We start from the raw sequence: 22008 nt of genomic DNA, 5'->3' as shown, positions 1-22008 counted from the left end.
GGTGCCACCAAACAAGGTGATGGCCCAAGGGTCAAACCAGCTTCCTCCCTGCAGCCCAGGAGGAGCCGGGAGAGAAAACGACGCGCTTCATCCCCTGCTTCATCCCCAGCCCATCGCTTTGGCTGACCGAAGCCAAGCCAGCGTTAACCCCGTTTCCCCAGCAGCGAAGGTGCTCGCTGACGGCGCACCGTGGGATGGGCGAGCCCCCACACCGCCCGGCCGCATTTTACCCACCCTGTCCTCCCCGGAAAGCAAGCCACACACCAGGGCTGCTCCCCGCAGAGCGGCCGCCGGCTCCGCGCTGGGGCAGCTGGCAGCAGCCTTGCCTTTCACGCTTTCCCCACATCCTGCTGCCGGATGGTTTTGAAAACATCCCGAAGCTGCTGCTTGCTCCCCTCCTCTTCCTCTCAAGCACCATCGTGCCCCCACCCAGCCCTCCCAGTAAGGACTGGATGCGTGCTTTGAGAGGGTTTAATTTCTTTTTTAATATCAGCACGGTAAAGGGATAGGGATTGAGCTGCCGGGAGCTGCTGGTCTGATCAGCTCTTCATGAAGCTCCAGTCCAGCTCAACAGCAGGAGATTTCAGCCGCTTGGAGCCGTGTCCACACATGCAGCTGCAATTCCTGCAGCTGTAGGAGAGGACCGGGAATCCCCAGACGGTTTTTACACCCAGCGAGCTTCCTCCATTCCTCCCACCTCCTCTTCCCTCCAAACCATCTTTTTCCCTTAACAACCCTCAAATTGTCAAGCGCAGACCAAGGGAAAAGTTGCAACGAGAGGGCAGCCTCCCGGTCGCCCCTGAACTGCTGCGCCCAGCACAGGACCCCATGGGAAAGGAGAAACCGCGACAGAAAACAGCAACGCCATCATCGCCGTACCTCGGCGTGCCCCTTGTTTTCCTGCAGGAGACGTGATTTCTTCCGAAGTGGAAGCACCAAGAGAAAGGTCACTCACTGTTTCACACGCCAGCAGGACCACAGCCTCGGACGAGTCGGGGCAAAGCGAAACAGAAATGTTTCTCCGTGGGGTTTCTTCCTCTACTCCCACTGCGATGGAGAATTGGAGAGAATTAAACAAGTCGTTCTGCAAGGGATGACGGCGCAAAGCGTTCCCGGCAAGGCTCCGGCTCTGCTCGGTCTCCAGCATTTTGCCCGACAAGGAGAAGATGCAGAGAGCACCCCCGCAAAGGGAGAAAAGAGACAAGGAGGAGAACCGGCTGCTCTGGGAAACGAGCCTGGGAAGGCTTAGATCCATACCTACAGGAACATCACGATCTCCAGGCTCATGGGAAACTGCAAACAGCATTACAGAAAATATTAGGGAGGCTCGAGCGAGCGGCTCTGTCGCAGCAGCGTCTCGCCTGTCGGACCTCAGCAGAAAGGGAGGAGCGGCCGCAGGGTGAAGACGGGCACCTCCCTCCAGCCGTTCACTCCCAGGCACTGTGGTCAGCGATAACTCCGAAAATTAAAGAAAAAAATCCCGATTTTATCTTTAAAACCCACATCAAATTTTCATTTGCTGCTTGGCTGAAGCGTGCACAGGCAGTGCAAACGTATCAAGAAGACACAAGTGAAGAAGTTATTTAATTTAATCACCTGCTCTGGATAAAACAAGGGAAGCTGAAGGTCTACCGTGTCTCAGAAGCTGCCGGTAGCGGTAGCTGCCTCTAATTTAAGATGAACTACGAACATAAAAAAGAACACAGATCATTGTTACACGGCCAAAAGGGAAAAGCTAAAATGGCCAGCTGGATGGCTTAACTTTAAACTACAGCTCTGGAAGTCCGCCTGGCTGAATTTCTCGACAGGAATCCACCCGGTTTATCCCCAGGGAATAGCGAAGGATGCATCCCGTCCCGGGATGGCGCGGAGGGAATAGCGAAGGATGCATCCCGTCCCGGGATGGCGCAGATGCACCGATGTACGCAAGCATGGGCATCTCTACAGCCCCAGCGCTGCAGCTGAACTGGAGCTCTGCAAGAAGCACAGCTTCCCTCCAGTGTATTTCTTGCAGGGGAAACCAGGAGACAAAAATCAGCAATTTATTATCAGCTTCAAAATCTTCTTTTTTTTCCGCCCCCCCCAGCTGTAGCCAAACAACCTGCTCGGTTGTTTACCTACCCGCCCTCCGTCTTCTTCCAAGGACAGGCATGTGCTAGCACTGACATTAAGCACTAAACTAAAGCTTCAGGCTCTGGTTTCGCAGCGGCTCGCATGCCTGGGAACCCCCCGTAGCCAGAGCATCCTCCTCCGGGCCGACTCCACCGCCCCGCTGCTCCCGCTCCCTTTCCAGCAGCAGCCCACGCTCCGGGCAGGGTCTCGCTCTACAATTACCCATTTATCCACAACCAAGCTCACCCTTGCTCCCCACTTTCGGGCGTCAGGAGTCTCCTAGCTCTTGCCAGGTTTACTGATGGCAAAAAGGGGGTTCAAAGAAGTCGTCGTCTTCTTTGAATTAATTCTGGGTTGTTCTGAGCAGAGCGCAGGGCTTGCTCGCTTGCCTTTGCAAGCAAGGCGCTGGTCGCTGGCACCTGCGGACGTCGAGGCTGCGCGAGCTCGGGGAGGAAGGGGACGGAAATAACCCCACCAGACTGACAACGTGCAACGAGCCCGCAGGGACCTGGGTGGGCTTCCAGCACGAACAACTGGGAAAATGACACCTTTGGGCTTGGGGGGCATTTCACCAAGGACCTAGACACCAACCAGGAGCCCCACAGCAGCAATTTTCAGAGAGGATCCCCCCCTCTTTGACCCTTTAGTCTCCAAAAGGTGCAAGTATCCTCTACGGGGCTCAGAAGAAAGGCAGAAATAGGTCTTAGTAGAAAGCAAAACCGTGTTTCTGAGAGCGCAGCGCCGTGCGGGAAGGGAAGAGGGGAGCTGGTCAGCGGCTCGGCCACGGCCGCTTCCCGGAGCCCCGCGCCGGGGGGGCGAGGCTGCGCCCCGGTTCCCCTCCCGCAGGGAGGTCCAGCACAGGCGGCTCCGTCCCTGCGGTCGCCGCTCTTCCTTCTCCCACATCTGACAGCGTGCGAGATGTAAATGAGGAGGAAGCGGGCCGCAGAAGGGAGAGCCGCAGAAGTGATCTCATTTCCCCCCTCCGCTCGCCCACACGCGCGGCCGAGCCCACCCTGCGGCCAGGCTCCCGCCGCCTCTCGTAGCCTTCACCCACCCGCCTTTCCCAGGCCGGGGGTTTGAGGTCTGCACGAGGGATCCGCCACCACGCCGAAGCGAACCTCCTCCTCGGAGAGCGGCAGAGCATCCGGATCACAAGGTCTTTGGAGCGGAGCGTGCAGCAGGACGCATCAGATGCTGAAGCAGCAGAGCCTTGTATTTCTGTAGCAACTGGAAGCCAAGTGCATCCACTCCCGTACGCCTCGAGGTCCGAGACAGACGCTACTGGAAGTCCAGATGCTCTAGAGAGCTGCTTGCAATGCACCTGCAGGAGAAGCAAGCGCCCGGAGCCAGAGAAGATAACAGACTTTTCCTCCCAGATCTCCTCAAGAGCTGGAAAGCCCCAGGACCAGGTTGCTTACATCGACAGTTCAGTCTTTGGTTGCACCTAGACCTGAAAGTGTCACCCGAGTTTTTCCCACAGGGTTGCCAGATGTGGATAAACTGACCTTATTTTTGTACTGTATAATAAAATAAACCATTAAAAGCAACAACCCCCCCCCCGACCCATCTACTCCAGCATATTCACCAAAGTTTGTAGCGTAAAACTGTCAGGACTGGAGGCTCCAAGTCACCAGAAGGAGAAGGTACGGACAAGTCACTGCCGTGACATCATTCAGCAATGCAAATTGCGGCAAGAAAAACTACTCCCATCTGTAATCACATGCGCTCCCTTCCTGCTGCCGTTCCGCTTAAGAGAAGTGAGTAATTCTGTCATTAATGCGCAGGGAAGTGAAACTCTCTCAGCTCCTTACAGAGCTAAGCGTATCCCCACCCAGCTTTCCCCTCTGGCCAGGAGAGCCAACATCCCTGCTACGCGGCGTTCTCTCACAAGCGACTCTTCTTGCAATCAGGGCTGGAAGCAAGCGGGAGCGTTCACATTCCAAAGTCTTCCTTTCCCTGGTCTTCAGCCTTGGGGCTCAGCACCCCTCCTTTCTAGCGTGATACTTGCGGGACAAGTGACAAAGAAAAGCCAGCCTGCAGGGTTTCGGGATTGGAGCGCACTCTTGCACATAGGGCATATTCCTTGGTCTCGCTTAAGAAAACAGAAAAAAAAAACCCTGCCAGGATGTAAGTTTCTGTGTTTGGTTTTTTTTCTCAAACAAACTCTAGCACAAAGGTGACATCATTGTTGTACCTGAAACCTCGTCCCCGCAGCTGTATCTGGGAGAAACTCAAAGCAGGCTTTCGCCTTTCAATTTGAGACCTGAATTAACGCAGGAATGCAAGAGGGGGGAAGTTCAAACAGATACATCGATTAATAAAGCAGGTCTTCCCCTCTTGTACTCCATTTTCCTTTCGAGAAGAGCCGCTAACAGCCTGCCAGTAAAGACAAGCCGCGTCCCAGAGATGCACAGCACGCTGGGGTGAGACTACCGGGCCACAGGTTGACACTTAAAAAACAACTCATTTCCGTATTGCACATTCTCCTGAGTCCCACTAAAGTTTGTTCCAACTCTGCTCCAGTTCTGCACGGATCAATTATTTTTCCAGGAAAAAGACAAAATCGTACGCTAAAGCCAAGATAAAATCTCTTGGCCGTTCACAAAGCATGAGATCCTACCCTCGAGCTCTGCTCTTGCACAAGACCTTGCAGAAGGGCTCAGGTGCCCAACGTCAGGTGGGATCCGGCGCGAGAAAAGCGTTCTCTGGCACCTGAGCACCGAAAAAAGCGACCAACCAACCAAACAAGCCAACAAAAAAAACCCCAAAAAGGTGATTTGGAAGCGGCAGACGTAGAGGCTGAAAAGCTTTAACCACTGCGCTATTTGGAGTATCATACAAAAAGCATTTCGGTCAACATCCATTTCCTTACTGGCAGGTTTGTCCAGGACTTTATAATTATAAAGTCACATATTGAAGCTGGCGGACCATACTCTCTTAAATTACTATTTAAAAGCGATTGGATATGGCTGACTTCTCCTAGGCATAGGACGCTACGGAAACAGAAGAACTTCATAACCTTGGTTTAATAACTCACTTGCAGGCTTTCAGTCTCCAAGCACTGAAGTCTTTCTTGCGGGTGAAGCTGCAACCAGCAGTTTGTTACCTGTGAACAGGTCCCGTGGAGGTTTTGGGGACGGGGAACAGCCCGCATCCCACTCGCTCTCGGATTTAACACATTATTGAGCTACGGAGAGCCCAGGGAAAGGTCATACGCGCGGCACACGCTCACCTACGTGGGTTGAAAATAGGTCTGTGCTTGCTGTTATTGATCAGGTTTTGTCTTGCCTCGATTTTCAACTCACTGGCTGCAAACCGAAGCTGCTTTAAACAAAGGCATCAGGAACGAAGGATGCCAGGGTGTCTTGCTGCAGGTACGTAACCGAGCTTGAATGTTTGCAAAAGAATGGCGTTTTGTAGCTGTAGCCTACACACTGTTGTGGAACAGCTGTTTTCACATCTGTCCCTGGCTTCGGAGCGTGCCTCTGAAGGTGCAGGGACAAACAAGAGCATATTCACAGCCTGAAATCAGCAGTTCAAGAAAGGACAGTAAAATTAAAAAAAAAAAAAAATAAAAAACACTTTGCAAAACATACAGTAAAACATTTGGGGTAATAGTGCCCGTCCTGAGCAATCACGCGCTGTAGATCTATAAAGGTCGCGTGTCCCAGGATGGTCACTCATCTACACGCACGGCAACGCTCCTGTTTCTGGATAAAACTACCGAAGGTTTAAGCTGCAGAAACTGGGAGCTCACAAGAAGATCAGACACTGCGCAAACAAGAACAGGCAAGGTTACACCTCCGTACTTTTCCCCATTCAAACGTTGCCTGCAGGTAAATATATAGCTTTTAACATAGGTAGAACAATATGGATTAAAAAGACAAATCAAACAAACATGAAACAACTCCAGCTAGCTCACAACAAATCTGCAAGTGCAGGCACGGAAGGAAAAAGACACCCTCGGTTCCTGAGCTGGTAAGATTGCAGAAGAATAAACAACACTTGTACTATACAACGAGTTTTATTTTAACATCCCTTTTCAATGATTTTGGGGCTTTTTTTTCCAACTGCAATGGAATTTTTTTTTTTTTTTTTTAAATAATCTTTTGATGATATCACTATTTCCCGGTCATAAATGCCTGAGAGGAAGAAAAGCAAGTCTGGGAAAAAGTAGACCTTGAACGGCAACAGTGACATTTTGTTCGAGCCTCTCAAATCCCTTTCTGTCTTTCAAGGTGATCTGAGAGTCTCAGCTCAGTTCGCTGTCACTGAACATAACTTTCTGAAATGCAAAGATTTGCTCAGCCTAATTTCAGGATCAAGGGTTCAAACGAAGAAGTATATTAAAAAAAAATTCTATGTCCATTATCCACTTCTCCACGATCATCTGTTTTGTCGAGGCTTTTTTAGTTTGGTTTGGTTTTTTAAGAGGACAGGAAGCAGATGCTAACGGAGCAGGTTCCACGTGAAACGTTTAGTTTGCACACCACGTAGGAAATTCAAAGTCTAGGCTCCCACAGCGCCGTTAACTTTGCCCTCTTGCGGGGAGGTGTGAGAATTCATTCGGAAGTCACAGAACATGTACAGCATCATACAGCAGTATGAAAAAAAAAAAAGCTGCTTAAAGTATAAATCAGCAGGTTCAGCATCACTGCAGGAAGAGCTTTCTGTATTCATTTACCACTTAATTAATTTTCCGTTCAACCGAATTATACCTTAGTGCGAGGTAGACTACTATCACTTACAGAAATCAAACACATCACACTCCTAACCATTTAAAAAACTGTTTTGTAAACGTAGAAAGGATCCTACAGCAGATTTCAGTAATGCCGTTTTCTGGCTACAGATTTCACCGAATTCTCTGTATTGTGCAAGAACCGGCACTGTTCCGGAGAATGGCAGCACGCAGAGCACTTACAGCTGCGTTCCTGCCAGCGTCCAGAGCTATTTATAATGCATAAAGATTTAGCTAGAACTGAAATATCAGTATTGAAATACACAGGTTCAGGAATTGCTGAGGGCTCGTTACCTCTCAAATACTTAAAGCAAGTAAGTTTTGTATGACCAAACTATTATCAGGCCGAGCGTTACTTTAATTCATCACTGCTGTCATCATCCCAGTGAAAATGGAAGAAGAGAAAAAAAAAAAAAAATAGAGGCAGCCATCTGGAAAACACACCCATGCGTTAAGGAAATTTAAAAATGTAGATCATCGGTAAGCGGAGAGAAAAGCTAATATGTTCCGGCTTGCTGTTGGATTCGGAGGCAGGCAGAGAAAAACACAGCCACATCCAAGGCAGGAGCAGTTCAGCCCACAGGATCAAGGCCATCTGCTCCTGGCTAGTTCTGTCCCCTGAAACGTGGCCAAAAGTAACACAACCAAATGGCATTTGCTAGTGGAAGGCACGCACGGGACTCCCAAAAACGCACACTCACCGCTGCGTTTTAAGCAGGGGGAAAAAAAAAAGACGTTTTCAAGAAAATATCCCTACCAGGGTGTTTCCCACGCCACCTTGATTTATTAGTTCGTTCCAGCAACACCTCTGTCCTCTTACGGAAAAAGAGGTCACGCAACTGTCTTTGGGCCAACACAAGCCGCCACCGAAGCCAAGAACAGACTCTGCCCCGAAACAAACGGCCATATCGGCCTCTTCGCTTCCTCAGGCACAGAAACGTGACCAGATCAGATGACCGACCGTTAAGCTCCCAACAGATTTCACAGCACACTTAAACCACAAGAAATTCTGCGTTTTTTTCAAATGATAGACAAAATGCTCACTTATCAAAAAATTCTGGATGTCCTGCAGGAATCTGAAGCCAAGACCTGTGAATCTGCCTGATTTCTCTTATGGGGGCTGTGAACAGTTGATGTTCCTCCTGACCAAAGCAGTTAAATCACTAGTCGGGGTAGGGAAAATACTTCAGACAGCTGTTTAGCCAACTCCGCAGTACCTCAGGCTAGAAAAAGTGATTCTACATTTTTGGCGAGCCAGCATCAAACCTCTTCGCTCCTGAAGAAGCTCAGAGAGATGTTAGCCAAAAGTTCACTGCTTAAAAGCAAATTCTTGATGCAGAGAGTTTGGAAAGCGCCTCGGAGCTCACAACCACAACACAGTCTCCTACTTCTTCCTAAAAACACCTACTCCTTCCTAAAAGCACCGCGGAATATTGAACTTCCACGCGGAAAGCTAAAGAAAGAGAGAGAAGCTGAGAAGCTGACGTGGGAAGGAGGCACCTGGGTACAGCAGCGGGGCAGGGCAGCCGCAGCAGCGGGCACACCACCTCAATTCGAATCAAGAGACCCCCAGCAGTGAGGAAAGCCTTTTCCCACACTGTCACGTGCCAGCACCCCTGTTTCGGAGGACGCAATTCCGCAAGCACGGCTATCAGACGACCGAGTTTACAAGTCCTCGTTAACCACTCATCAGATTCTCTCTTTTCAAGCAGCCACACGGCAAATCGCGCAGTCCCGCCACCTCCGTCTTCCCGGTGCACCGAACTGCTACTCCGTTTTTCCTATCGCCACACCGCGGATGTCGTTACAACAATCCACACCAATATATCCTTCTGAATTATAGCAGAGTTTATTTTAATATTTTGTACAGCCAGCATTGGTCTCCAGGAATAAGTTATAATCTTACATAAGTGAGTCCCCCCCCAAACCCACCCTTAAGGAATGTTCAACTTTCAGCATTTCTAATTTAGAGGGTAATTATTTATAGGGTAAGACGCAGTCTGAAGAATGGAAATCAATCTTAATTTGTGAATAAAACTCCTCGGAAGTTCTCAGGGTTTACTTGCATCTAATTGGATTCATGAACAAGCGCGGAGGTCACGTCTTTCAGGACGGCACTAAGAATACATTCATCTCGGGGACAATTTCGTTTTCTGAAATTGGACAGGGGTTTGTTTCCTTTTTTCCCCCTACTTCATGCCCCACGGCTCTGCTATGCAGATATATACTTTACAGTCTAGTACAACTGACGCTTGTAACAGATTTTTCCAAAAGGTACTCATACGCCTGTCCCACATCATTTATTCGGATGTTCTCAGCACCACTTAAAACATCTTCATTTCTCACTGCGTATTTTGTTTCTTCAACGCAGCCGAGAGGAACAGGCCTCGATACTGCCTTTAAGCAATAAACACCACACAAACCAAATAAATACTTTAAAATCCTTTTAAATGGTAATGACGTACATACTCCGTTCCAGTGCAGAACTCGGTTATCTACTAGGTAAAAAGCACTCCAAGGATCGCTCGTCAGCGGCAGACTAGGAGCCTCACTCACCTGCTTGCACCGCTCTCCTCGCACGACTCGAGTAATGGGGGGGGGGGGGGAAGAGCAACAGCCTAAGAGGAATTCCTCTCTCTTCCATGCTCAGAGAATTGCCAGTGTCCGATATTAAGCAATTCACATTCTCTAGCGCAAACGAAGCAAAAAAGAGGTTGTATTAACATTTCCTTCTCCCTCTCTGAAAAGCATGCCCAACTCTGAAATAGCTCTGGGAAACACCACCAAGAAACGAGAGTCAAGAGCTAGCCGCAGGGCTTACAGATGTTAATGCCCTCTTAAAAGGAGCCCTGCCGGGGCTCCCTACAGACCTTTCAACCTCAGAGGTAAGCGGTTTCACCAGAAAGTCCCTCCTTACTACACCCCGCAGCTTCACAGCCGCCCCGGCCTGCGTATGCCAGCACACCGACACACCAGAGGGGTTTGTACACGGTTTTTAGAAAACCGGTGCAAGTCAAAAGCCCAAACATTGAACCTGATCCAGAATCCCCACCAAAGGGTTGGTGAGTTTTACTCGTCCTGACTGAAAACGGGCAGGTGAATACTTGGGTACTGGGGGATTTCATTAATTAAAGAAAGGTTCAGCCAAGTCTTAAAGCCTTATAAAGCCATTTAAGCTGAAAACAAGGTCTGGATTCAGAAACTGAATGCTCCTTCCTCATTATTTTGAAACATTTCGCAACAGTGATTAGAAAGTGTAAGGATGCTTTTAAAAGTTAGTATTTTTGACGTCGAAAGGAAGACGAGCCCACCGCTGCGTTGCGGCTTCCTTTCCTAAAGGGGACCGCAAATTTTGGCGAAAGGAAACTTGTGGGGAAGACGTTTTGTGTTTCCTACAGAGGACAAAACTGTTGCTAAAGCTATGGAAACTTTCACAGAAAATGACCCAATGTAGCACCGTACTCCACAAGAGCATCCCAAAATGCTTTACAATACCAACAGAAGAAGTACACTTACATGAACGTTATATACCTGTCCGAGGTATATTTTCTGATGCCACGTAGTGGGGGGGGGGGGTTCCCTTTAAGAAATTATGTCCCAGTTAGAATAAAGCAAACCCTTTCTTTTAACTGTTCTTTTCAACGTGTTCTATATATACAACCCTTAAAATACACTTAAAAATAGCTGCACACATTTTGTATCGTTATACTAGAGAAGGGCAGTCCAGACAGACCATGCTTCTCAGTATGTTAAAAACTGTAAATAAAACCCAACCAGACTCGCTCTCCTCCGGTACCCACGTTGGCCCAAAGGAGGGAAGGGAAGGAACAAGCAGTTTTAAAATGGGAGTCTTTCACAAAACACGCTACTTACAAATCTCAGGTTAATTTCCTCAAGCAGTTTTTTTTATCAAATCCTTTCTTAAATATCTGAGGTCACACACTGCCATCTTAGCAATGAAATCTGTTGCAACATGCATGTGTCAGCTTCCCACTCAACCAACTGCAACCCTGAGGATTTTTCTGGCCTGGTAGAAAGACGAAATGTAACACAATTCCTGAAGTATGGCTGGTCCTCCGTTTCAAAACTCCGTGTGATTCCCTCGATGGTTCTTGGACACACACCCACACTTTTTTGTTTTTCCTCTAACACATGTTCCCCTCTAACCAACATGCAGATTTCTCCTTCCAATCATCCACATCTCGATGTCCCAACGAAACAATCCACGTCATCCATCCAGAGGCTTTCCCAGGTAGACCAAAGTCACTTCTGTGTTACCATACACAGCAGACACTGCTGGATACAGGCAAACTTTTGGCAGTCCTCTGAAGGCAACTCCCAAGAACTCATAGCCCCTCTCAAACGCTAACGTTTTGTCTTCCATGTCCAGGATAACACGAATCCTTTCACCTATCTGGAAACAGAGACAGGAGGGGGGAATTTAAAACAAACAAACAAACAAACAAACAAAAAAAAAAACCAACAGAGAAAGAGTCAGCATATTCAAATGGAGACACAAAAATAAAGCACAGCCCACGTATAATGCAGCAGGTAATTTTAAAGCAAGGCTTTCCTGTTTCTCATGACTGCGTTACTTTTATGACAGGAATTTCTCAATTTCCCTCAAATGCACGAGGATCCCGAGTACCTCTGCCGCCCGTTTCCAGTGGGCAGCCTGTATCAAACCACCTACATGATAATAAACGTAACCCTTCTTATATGAACCTTGCGAGAGCACCAAGAGTGAGCATACTACAAGCCACGTGCTTCAGAATGCTGCAGTTTTGGAAACTTTGTAATGGCCTCCAAGTTACCTGAACTCTGTATTTAGCTGTTGCTATCGCTGAGCGGTAATTGCTCTGTGAAGAGCAATTTTAAAGACAATGAACTTGTCTTAGAAAGGTAAGTGCCACATACAAAATATACCAGAATACGCGACTATGCAGGTGCTGTAGCTGACAGAGGTATTCCCTCACCGAAGCAGAAGGAAATAACAGTGCAAAGCTTAGGCAAAATAAGCATAAAAACCCCTAATATATACACACACACAGAGGAGTGAAACCAACACTGAACACAGCAAGAGACTCAGATCTAGGCATGCACAGTGCTCCCTGCATTTATCTAGCGGACATCATTTTAGACATAAAGAGAAGTCCCAGACACCAGCAGCAAGCACAGCAGGACACCACACAAACTTGATTCTTCACCAGCCAGCCCCAACGCTGGGGATTTCTTCCAGCCAACTCATTTTTCTTCTAACCAACACTAACGCACACATGTGTTTCCTTTAAGTATGTCTTCCATGAGCAGATCACTGTACATGTCTTAATAAACACAAAATACTCCAAATGATCACCAATTTGAGCTCTCACCAATTTTTACAGAGAAAGCAGCGATTGCATTCACCCTTGAGTCCCCACACGAGCTGGGGACTCTCAGCTTCAAAACCTTTCCTCACCCTGTTGCGGCAGAAAGGCCTAGACAAGGACAGCAGAAAGCGACCACAAAGGGTCGAGTCTGGAAAGTGCCAACCCAATTTGCATGCTAGGGAACATGCAAATGGAAAGAGATCTGAATCTCGTTAATTACACTAATTTTAGGTATTATTCCCAAAAACGGCAGGTATAGCCTTCAGACAGAATTAAGTGCTTGGGGGTGAACTTCTACATGAAATTTAGGAGTATCCGATCCAAGTTACTGCACAGGTCTTCACCCACAATTGAAACATAAGCCAATACTTGTTCAAAGCCACAGCATTATGAGATGGAAATTATAATGCATACAGCTTAAGTTGTAACGCGAGGAAATCCAGCAGTCAAAATGTAGTTGTGTGAGCAGCCAGAAGAACAAAGATAAACACTTCTATAGGGACAAAAAGGTGGAATGGCACTTGCTCATTAATAACCTGAAATTATCTGAAGATCACATCCCAGCATCCCAGCCAAGGGATGTCACCTACGGGAACGCTGCCAGCGAGCAAACAGGCAGCACTCAGCACTGCTGCAGGTTTTTGCAGGAAGACTCTTACCTAAGCACTAACCTCAGCTCGCACCGCCATACAATAAAGGGGCAAAATACCACAGGCATTCACCTTGCTGTGGGGCAAGTCGTTACTTCAGAAGGCTACAACAGTCTTTTCCGCTTTTATTTCAAAAAGCGACATGGTGTCTCAACAGACACCCACGGTACGTGCTTCGGACTCGATATTTGAGATGAAAGTGTGGAAACAACTGAGGGTCAGGTGCACCGAACACCGCACGCAGCTGTAGCCTGAGGAAGCAGTAAATGAAGGGGGAAAGGCCTCACAAGGTGGAATCATTTGCCTTCTGCAGGGAAGGCAAAAAGACCCTTAAGTGGGCGTTTCGGACCAATTCAGCAGACGGCCAGGACATGCAAGGGAGGAGGTTCTTGATGGCCAGCGCCATCGGACACGGTGGAGCTTCCAGCCCACGCCAAGCCCCGCTCACCTGGTATTTGGGCGCGTTATTGCACTGGGGGAAACTGCCGTTCACCTCTCCGTTATGCAGCAAGTTATTGTCCACCAGGTTCCAGCCCCAACTCTGGTCGTCGCTCCCCAGCAGGGCCACGTAACCCTGGCACTGCATGGCCGCCCGCTTCGTGGCGATGCCGATGACGGCCACGGTGCCCAGCGGGCCCTCCCACCACACCTCCCAGGCGTGGCGGCCCTCGCTGAAGCCGATCTTGGTCCGTGCCCCGTCCGTGCTCTGGGCGATGGGGTTGCGGTGCAGCGTGAAGCCGTTCTTCTTGATGTAGACGTTCCGCGAGCAGTCGTTGGTGCTGAAGGCGTGGTGGAAGGCACGGACCTAGGGGAGGAGAAGAAGGAGGGTGGGGGAGATAAAATCCTGTCATGTTTTTCAGGCTCCCCCCCTCCTTGGTTTCCAATGGCGGGTGGGCCGAGCGGCTAGCGGGGTGAACCTGAGCGCCCGGGGGGGGGGGGGGGGGGGTTGCCGAGAGGCTGGGGAGGGGTGTCCCCGAGGGGCTGAGGGGGGGGTCCCGGGCTCACCTTGCCCTTGTAGGTGGGCACGTTGCAGAGGATGTCGGTGCGCAGGGCCTCCTCCGCCAGGCAGCGGGCCGCCAAGCTGCGCCACACCTCGCTGTTCTCGTCGCCGTGCAGGACGTGGTGCCACAGCTTACAGACCAGCGCGCAGCTCCTCAGCTCCCGCAGCTCCAGGTAGGAGAAGACCAGCTCCAGCACCCGCCCCGGCAACCGCCAGCCCGGCCCTCCCGCCGCCGCCGCCGCCGCCCCCCCGCTGCCGCCGCCGCCGCCGCCGCCGGGGCCCGCCGCCATCGCCTCCCTCCCCCTTCCCGAGCGCCCCGCGAGCGGCGGGCCGGGACGCGGGGGCCGCGTTGCCCCTCTCCTCGCCGGCGACAGCGGTGGCGGCGGGCCCCGGGCCGAGGGCGCTCCCCGCCCGCCCGGCCGCCCAAAGCCCTCACGGCGAGGGGGCGCGCGCGCCCGGCGCCGCCATCACAGCCGCCGGCAGCCCGCCCCGCCCCGGCCGCGCATGCGCGGGGGGGGGGGGCGGCCGGCGGAGGTGAGGTGAGGCGGCGCGCGCGGCGCTGAGGGGCCCGGCGGGGGCGGGGCGGGCTCGGCTTCACACACCCCCCCCTCACCCCCCCCCCCCCCAGCTGCCGCCGGTAGTCCGGTGCGGGCCCGGTGGGCTACGGGGGACGGGAGCGGGGTTCCCCCCGCCCCGGGACAGCCGTCAAAGCTGCGTTAGCTTCCCCTGAGGAGCTGGGGTGGTGGTTCTTCCTAGACAGGCGGGAGTCGGGCCTACCGGTGTGAGGGGCTGCGGGGCGGGAGGGGGCGGCCGGGGAAAAAAGTTACCTCAGTTCCCGAAGGGCGGGCGGACGAGTGGCCGGCCGCCAATTTGCGGCCCGAGTTGCGGGTAAGGTATCCGGCGCTTTCTGTAATTTTGTTTAATCGACAAGACTGAAATTTTCCGGGTGGATTGAATGAATTCTGGCGGCTCTTTAGACCAGGCTCAGCAAAAATCACACGCAAAACATAACATGGTAAAAAAAAAAACAGAAAGAAACCCTTTATTGCCCAATAATGCGATAAAACCATAGACATTAAGGCAGCACCGTGGTCGCCGAAGCTGCTGCTGGGACAGCCATAGCTCCGTCCTGCAAACTCCACGTTGCCGTGTGCACCCCTACCCTCGTATTAGCTCTCCTTTTCCCCCGCAGCGTGCTAGTATCTCCAAAACTTGTTATGCTTTCGCGTTGCTCAGTTTTTTCCCCCCACTTAATTTTCTGCTGATTTGGTCCCGTAAACAGTCCTGTCACACAGGCTGCTGTGGGCATTCACGCCAAGGCAAGGGCCCGGAGCATGGTAAGCTTGATGGACGCGCTTTGAGGCCCAATTAAATGTGTTGCAAACCTCGTAACTACCTGCCTTAAACTGGTAATGCTGCTTTTAAAAAGATGCCATTGTTTATCTGTTTATGCTTTAGCGTTTACCAGTCACAAGAAAATTACCTTCACTTTGGGAACACAAAGTAGACATGCACAATAGTTTAACATTTATTCACACACATGTATGCTTTTAAACCGTAATTAAGGCAGTCGCTTTCAGCATTAATCAGTTTATCCGACTCTCACCAGCACAAGTTTCTTGCTGCAGGTATTGCGAGACTGCTTTACAGATCGATGTTAGGTACTGCCTACCCAGCACCTCGGCAGCTGGGTGAAAGACACATGTCCGCATGTGCTCTCACCCAGACTGGAACAATGTGACTTCTCTGCAGACAGACTTTCCCAGTTTGCCATCTTCCCCTTGCTCCTTCCCGGTACATCCCGTTAGGAACCGTGCCCCTGTTTTGTCAGGCATGCGATGTCCTTAGGCGCTGAGGAAGCAGCTCTCGCCGAGGCAGCCACGTCAGAGCAGCGGATCTGCGCCATGTACTGCGCAGGTACACACGCCAGCACCGCTGCCATTCCGCGCTGTTGCGGCTGATGTTGATGCTGCTTGAGCCAAAGCTTCATTTGGGTACTGATCTGTAGAGGTGCCTGTTTTAATTGGACGCTAGAGTTTCAAGTAGTTTGCATTACAGTCAACAGGATGATCTTCTTGCTTCAATAAGCTTTCTGCTGTAATGAGACCAACACCAGCTCAATTCAGGTTTTTTGTTTGTTTGTTTCAGAGCTGTCCCTGAAACATGGCAGTCAAATGGACTGGTGGACATTCATCCTCTATATTGTGCTTGAACGTAAACACGGAAGGGCTGGTGGCTTCAGGCGCGGAGAGAGGCGAGCTCACGCTCTGGGATGGCGGAGGCGCTCCGGCAGGACAGCTCCAGCTCCCGAAGGCAGACGACGTGACCTCCGTGGTGTTCTCTCCCTGCCGTCCCACCAGGCTGTACACCTCCCACGGAGAAACTATCAGTTTACTGGATGTCCGATCCCTCAAGGAGCCCGTTGAACGCTTCCACGTGAACGAGGAGGAGATCAACTGCCTCTCAGTGAATGAGACTGACAGTTTCCTGGCTGCGGCAGATGACTCGGGGGCAATAAAGGTTATGGACTTGGAAAACAAGAAAGTCAGCCGGTCCTTGAGACACTCAAACATCTGCTCCTCTGTCGTCTTTCGACCTCAGAGGCCTCAAAGCCTTGTTTCCTGTGGACTGGACATGCAGGTGATTTGCATACAAGTAGATGGTTATTAGAGAAGCGAAAGGGTAACTACCCACCTGTGTAGTGAGGCACCACGAGACTTTCACCAAGAGTGAGGGTGTACAGCCTGCAGTCACCGGAAAGCTCCATAACTACTCTAAAGTAGTTTTGGCAGAGAAATTAAGTGTCGAGGCTGTTCGTGCCATTTTCTACTCAGCAGTTCCTCTCCCTGTTTTTATCTTCCTTAATATTTACAAATCTAAAAGCGAGCAGGGTGGGGGGAAATCAGAATATGGTGCAAAGCACGCTCATGCCACTTTAGCTCCCTGTCGGACCGAGCAAAAGCAGAAGCTGTCCCTAGCAATTGGTTATGGCTGCAGACGAAATGCAGATGATAGTTAGGAAAAGGCAAAATGCTTGAAGCAGACAGGATGCTAGCAGAAATACTTTACTACAGGTAGATAAATATCTTTCCAAGTAGTACGTATCACTGTAAGGAGAAGTCATTTTTATAATTTATCCTTTGTTTTGATTAACCTCTTGGAAGCATTAAATGTTCTTTGCCTTTTACGCTTCTCTATCCTCATCAAGAGGAAACTTTGTCCTTTGCACGCCACTTGTGGAAGCGTTCTGAGAAAAACCGTGCTAGGAGTTAATGGAGTCTTGAGTGACGCTGCCAAAGTTGGCCACCCAGAACAGATGTTTTTCAGTAATTTCTTTCCAGTGGTTGAGATCTGACCACATTCCTCGTTTAGCCCGAGATTAAAACTATCACTTCTACAACGGTTTCTGTGGTTCTAGCGGTATTAGGGTGAAGTTTGCTTTGACAACGTTGAGCAGTTTCACCCTGTGTTCTTAAAACCAAAGTGCATCCAACACCCACTAGAAGAAATACATGCTGATATTTAGCATAAGTGGTATTTTTCCATATTAAAGCCATGGATCATATAAATTCAGTAAGTATGTATCTCCAAATAGGGGCTGACTGATGGAAGTCTGCCAGGTTTAGACTTTGCCAAATTGTCAGAAATTTTCCAAATTCTTTTTTTTTTCCCCCTTAAGTTGACTAAAAGATGGATGGAGGATTTTAAATGAAGTACTGTGAGAAACTTATTTTCAGAGGTACCAAAGTGTCACTCTGAGAGGACCCTAAAATGCAGATTCACAAGCCTATGGCTGGAAACTTTTTATCAGAATTGTAAGCATTTCTGTACCACCTCTGTGCGAGTGAACTGGTTATTTTTTGTGACTTTTTAGTTTTAGTATGGTTTACTGTAGCTCGGCAAGTTGGTTTTTAGGTGAAAGTCGGTATCCCAAAATAGTAGGAGTTCCTTAGTGTGGTTTTGTACAATGAAAAGAGCATTTTTCCGCATCGAGGTTGGCTTTAAGATACATCATTTCACAAAGAGAAGCTGAGCTGCAATACTCTGAAGTGCTGTGCTGCAGCGTGTCTTTGGACAAGTTACGAGCTCTACGAGCATCAAAACATGTTCTGGGCTCGTGTGTCAAACCCTCAGTGAAGCTGTAGCTGATGAGAATTGAAATTTAGATTGCTGGAGTTTTTTCAGAAGTTCCATGGAAGCAGGGAATATGCCATGAGGACAGAAAATACTTAGTTTGCAGAAAACCTGTTAGCACTTGATGAATTCATAAAGCTGTTGCAGTGGTGTCTGTGATGAAAACAGGAGTATTTGCCCTAAGCGTTGGGACTCAGCCTCTCTGATTTGCTCTGCTCTGCACAGTCGTCGTGGAAAGTTTTCCCTTTCATCGGTAGCCAAGTAGTTTTAACGTAGCAGCAACAGCAGTCGCTAAAACAGAAAAGTGACAGGAAACAACACATTTTGGATGTCTTAGTGCGATTTGGATCCCAGAAATGCAGAGCCAGTGTGACAACTCTTTTGTGGCCCAAATTTAAAGACTCCTGTACTTTCTACTGGAGATTACTAGTGGAGGAATATTTTTATTAATAACAAATTAAAGCTTTGATTAAAAAAGCAAACAGCACACCAGTACTGCATTAGACTGACTCGTGCTTTCCTATCTGTTGGCCTTGAAAATGCTCAGATCCGACAAAAGTATTGAGAGAATTATTTTTAACTGGCGCAGTATAAATCTATAGTACTTGAATTGCTGTATGAGAGACGCAGGATTCATTTGAAGGCACAGTTATTGCTTCATGAGGGGCTTGGAGGCGGGGTGGCATTTTAAAAGCAAGTCTAAAAGTACAACCTCCCCCCCCCATCAGGAAAAGCATGCCCTACCTCGATATGGTAGTAGCACAAACGAGATCTACTCATTGGATATAAAAAAAGAATACATATATGTCTGTTTAAAAATGAGGGCCTGAACGACTGTTTGCCTTTTGCTGTTCCATTTTTCAAACACGTTCACAGAAGCGATTATTTTAGGACAAGTACGTAGCAGAGACAGAACTAAAATTCAGAACGATAATGATCTCTATTTACTGCTAGCGTTTCTGTGTCCCTGCTTTTAAATAATTGATGTGCAGTATATCATGGTGACTACTGCTGAGATGAATGCAAAAGCATTTAGAACAGCTTTTTCATCCATTTCGTGGTCTAAAGGTCTGAGTCATTGACTCTGCTGAGTAGGGCAGTATGAGGGTTTGGAAAGCATGCCGAAAAGATTTGCCGGATTTAGCAGGTGAAGTTCAACCGCTCCTCACAACACATGTTGCATCTCTTGCACTCATGCATAGCCTTTGCTCTGCTAGAGCAAGAAGTGTCGGGCTTTTTTGCTGTCAGTGAAAGATCTGATTTTACCTGAAATGGACAAATTACTGATTCATACTTTTTTTTCAAGGTTATGCTGTGGAACCTGCAGAAAGCTCGCCCCTTGTGGACCACAAACCTGCAGGAGTGTGAAACGGAGGAGGAAGACAGTCCACAGCCAGCTGGCCAGTTCTTTAACCCGCCGCTTGCACATTCCCTGTCTGTCGCATCGTGCGGCAACATCTTTGGCTGCGGAGCTCAAGACGGTAAAGTCAGAATATTCAGAGTCACCGGTGTCAAGTTTGAACGTGAGCTGGAGTTTCCAGGTCACAGCTTGGGAGTATCGCAGGTCCTCTTTATGCCAGAAGCGTACTGGTTGTTGACTGGAGGAAATGACGGGAAAGTCTTGCTCTGGGATGTCAGCAGTGACGTTGGAAAGCGGCAGAAAAGTCCAGCAAAATCTCTGCAGAGAAGGAAGGCCCAAGCACCTGCTTCCACCAGCAAAGATGGAAAGCTCAACAAAGTGGCTTCAAATGAACACGCTAGAGTTTTACCAAAGCTAACCATCGAGCACGGAGAGAAGGTGAACTGGATCTCGTGCGCAGAGATCAAAGGCTCCAAGAGAGTATTAGTTGCTGATCAGAGTAGTTCTGTATCTGTGTATCCACTGCCAGAACCTTAGACGCTGAGATGTTTAAAGAAATTTGTGGGGCGAAACCACTTCTCGGAGCGTTTGAAATGAGTCCAGTTACATCCGCTGACAGTGAACTGAGCGGTGAAACCTGCCGCGTCCTTCGGAAGGGGAAGGGATTTGCTGTGTACTCACACAAGTACTCGTGATGTAACTGGCCTCCCATGATGTTTTTCAGCGGCTGTTGGTATTCACTGCAGCTGTTGCTTGCAGGGTTGGCAGTTTGCTTCTTGAATTTAAGTGAAACGGGTTTCAATATATTTAGGGGTAATATTAGTTCATGGCTAAGCTGACATAAGGTTGGAGGAAGAAATTCATACTAACGGGGACACCCACAATGCTAAATGAGGATGCTGAGCAGTAACGGGGATGTCATTGGCTGAGCTCCTTGCATTTTGAACTATCGCAGTGCTTTACGTTACTCTCCCCATTAAACTGTGTCACAGTTAGCTTAAATTGGCCGTAGTGGAAATATATTTTTCATTAGTTTGTCAGCAGCTGCATATAAGACTAGAGAAGCATCAACTAATGAGTAATCAAATTAGTTTAACTGTCATTGCCAATTGGATTCTTTCACAGGGCAGTCAACGAAAGAGCAGGGGAAAATGTTAACATCTGTTTAATGGGTCAGCTATCTTATGCATTTAGTTGTTCATCCCAGGGAAAAAGAACTATTACACTTGTCTTAATAAACGCTTTTTCTCTCACTGCTCCCTTGTGCTTATACTCACTGTAATATTGCCAAACTTACACAAAATAGTGTCAAGAAGTGTATTGTATACCCCATCGCAGGGGGAAAGCGAAGGGCCAAAGGCACGGCTCCTCCTTACCCAAATACTTCCACTGTCTTCCCCAAAGCTTTAGAAACACGACGAGCAGAACTCGGCTTGCTAGAAACATCTCTTAATTTGCAAGTTGAAGGTGAGGAGAATGTAACGAAGTGGGAACGCTGCAGCTCTTGATGTGTTCAATTCATGCTGGATTTCCTGTGGCAAACAGTTAAAAGAAAAAAAGCTTTTTTTTCCTCAGGCTGTCCTTAACTTTTCACAAAACTGAATGCCTGGAACAGGCTGAAGACCTGCTTCACTGATGTGGGGTTTGCGCTCTCTTGTTTCACCAGCCGTGCTGTTACCAGACGCACATTATCTATCTATCTGTTGCCTTTTTTTCTTTTTGATGGAAAAATTTCCAGCTCTTTATTTGCATACTCAGCTCCTGAAAATCCTTAGCCGGTTGTGCTGGCTGTCCATCCTTTATGGAAGAGATTCCGACCGTCTTGGTTTTGCTCAAAGCAGCTCCCCGCGACCAAACACAACTCATTCTCATCCAACTCTGATTTTACCATCATACCTTTTAAAAGAAAAAAAAAAGTCAATCTGCTTGTACAGCCTTTAAAAGCGGGAGAGTTTGGCCCGAGACACAAACTGGTGGGCGCTACAGCAAAATGAAGCCAAAACGCAGCAAAAAAGCGGAATGGTGTAGGTACGCCTTTTCGCGTCACCTCTGAATTAGTTTAGGTATGTCTGTATGAAGACAGACGGGATCAGTGGGTCAGAGGAAGTGGTCCGGATGCATAGTTCGGTATGTGATACGTTCGTGAGCATGTGTCTGTGCGCCTATGACCTATATTTGGCTATACGGTCTATAAAAAGCCTCGGTACAAACAACCTCCCGCAGGAGTCGGATCCCCTGTCCCTGTTGTTGCTGCTTGCTTCAGGGAGAGAGGATCAAGCCCACTCCGCCTTTATTTCTTCTCTTCGTGTTCTCCAGGACGATGGCTAAAGCCAGCATCTCTCTGCGCTCCCTGAACGAGACATTAAACAGGTCATTAAAGGGTTGTGCTCGCACTGCGCTAAGGGACAGGGAAGGACGAGGGGCGCAGAGGAGTGGGGCAGGGGAGAGGAGACAAGACTGCCTGGTAGCGCGACGAACCCGTGCTTCCTTGGAAACGTTCATGGGTAATAGAGAGGACGTAAATATACATTGTGTGTATACGGGAAGGGAGTAGTTCATGAGCAATCTTCTGTTTCTCCTTTCCTCGTTGGGGAGGGAAGGGGGGGTAGAGCCACAAGCTGCACCCTTTCGTGAACGCCGTTCTG

At 49.0% G+C, this 22008-nt stretch overlaps 2 protein-coding genes across 2 annotated transcripts; one reads left to right on the top strand and one right to left on the bottom strand.

The window, feature by feature from the left end:
* Positions 1 to 9458: 9458 nt before the first annotated feature.
* Positions 9459 to 14159, bottom strand: FBXO45 (F-box protein 45). Its single transcript, XM_050902813.1, has 3 exons — positions 13875 to 14159; positions 13318 to 13674; positions 9459 to 11264 (listed from the first exon to the last, which is right to left on the bottom strand). The coding sequence occupies exons 1-3, from the start codon at positions 14157 to 14159 to the stop codon at positions 11079 to 11081; spliced, it is 828 nt and encodes a 275-aa protein (XP_050758770.1). The 3' UTR covers positions 9459 to 11078.
* Positions 14160 to 16032: 1873 nt separating this feature from the next.
* On the top strand, positions 16033 to 20597 carry WDR53 (WD repeat domain 53). The gene is made up of 2 exons (XM_050902812.1): positions 16033 to 16509; positions 19310 to 20597. The coding sequence occupies exons 1-2, from the start codon at positions 16033 to 16035 to the stop codon at positions 19898 to 19900; spliced, it is 1068 nt and encodes a 355-aa protein (XP_050758769.1). The 3' UTR covers positions 19901 to 20597.
* Positions 20598 to 22008: the final 1411 nt, after the last annotated feature.

The sequence above is a fragment of the Gymnogyps californianus genome, chromosome 10 (genome assembly GCF_018139145.2).
Source record: "Gymnogyps californianus isolate 813 chromosome 10, ASM1813914v2, whole genome shotgun sequence".
Classification (NCBI taxonomy): domain Eukaryota; kingdom Metazoa; phylum Chordata; class Aves; order Accipitriformes; family Cathartidae; genus Gymnogyps; species Gymnogyps californianus.
This window is presented reverse-complemented; position numbering and strand designations above follow the sequence as displayed.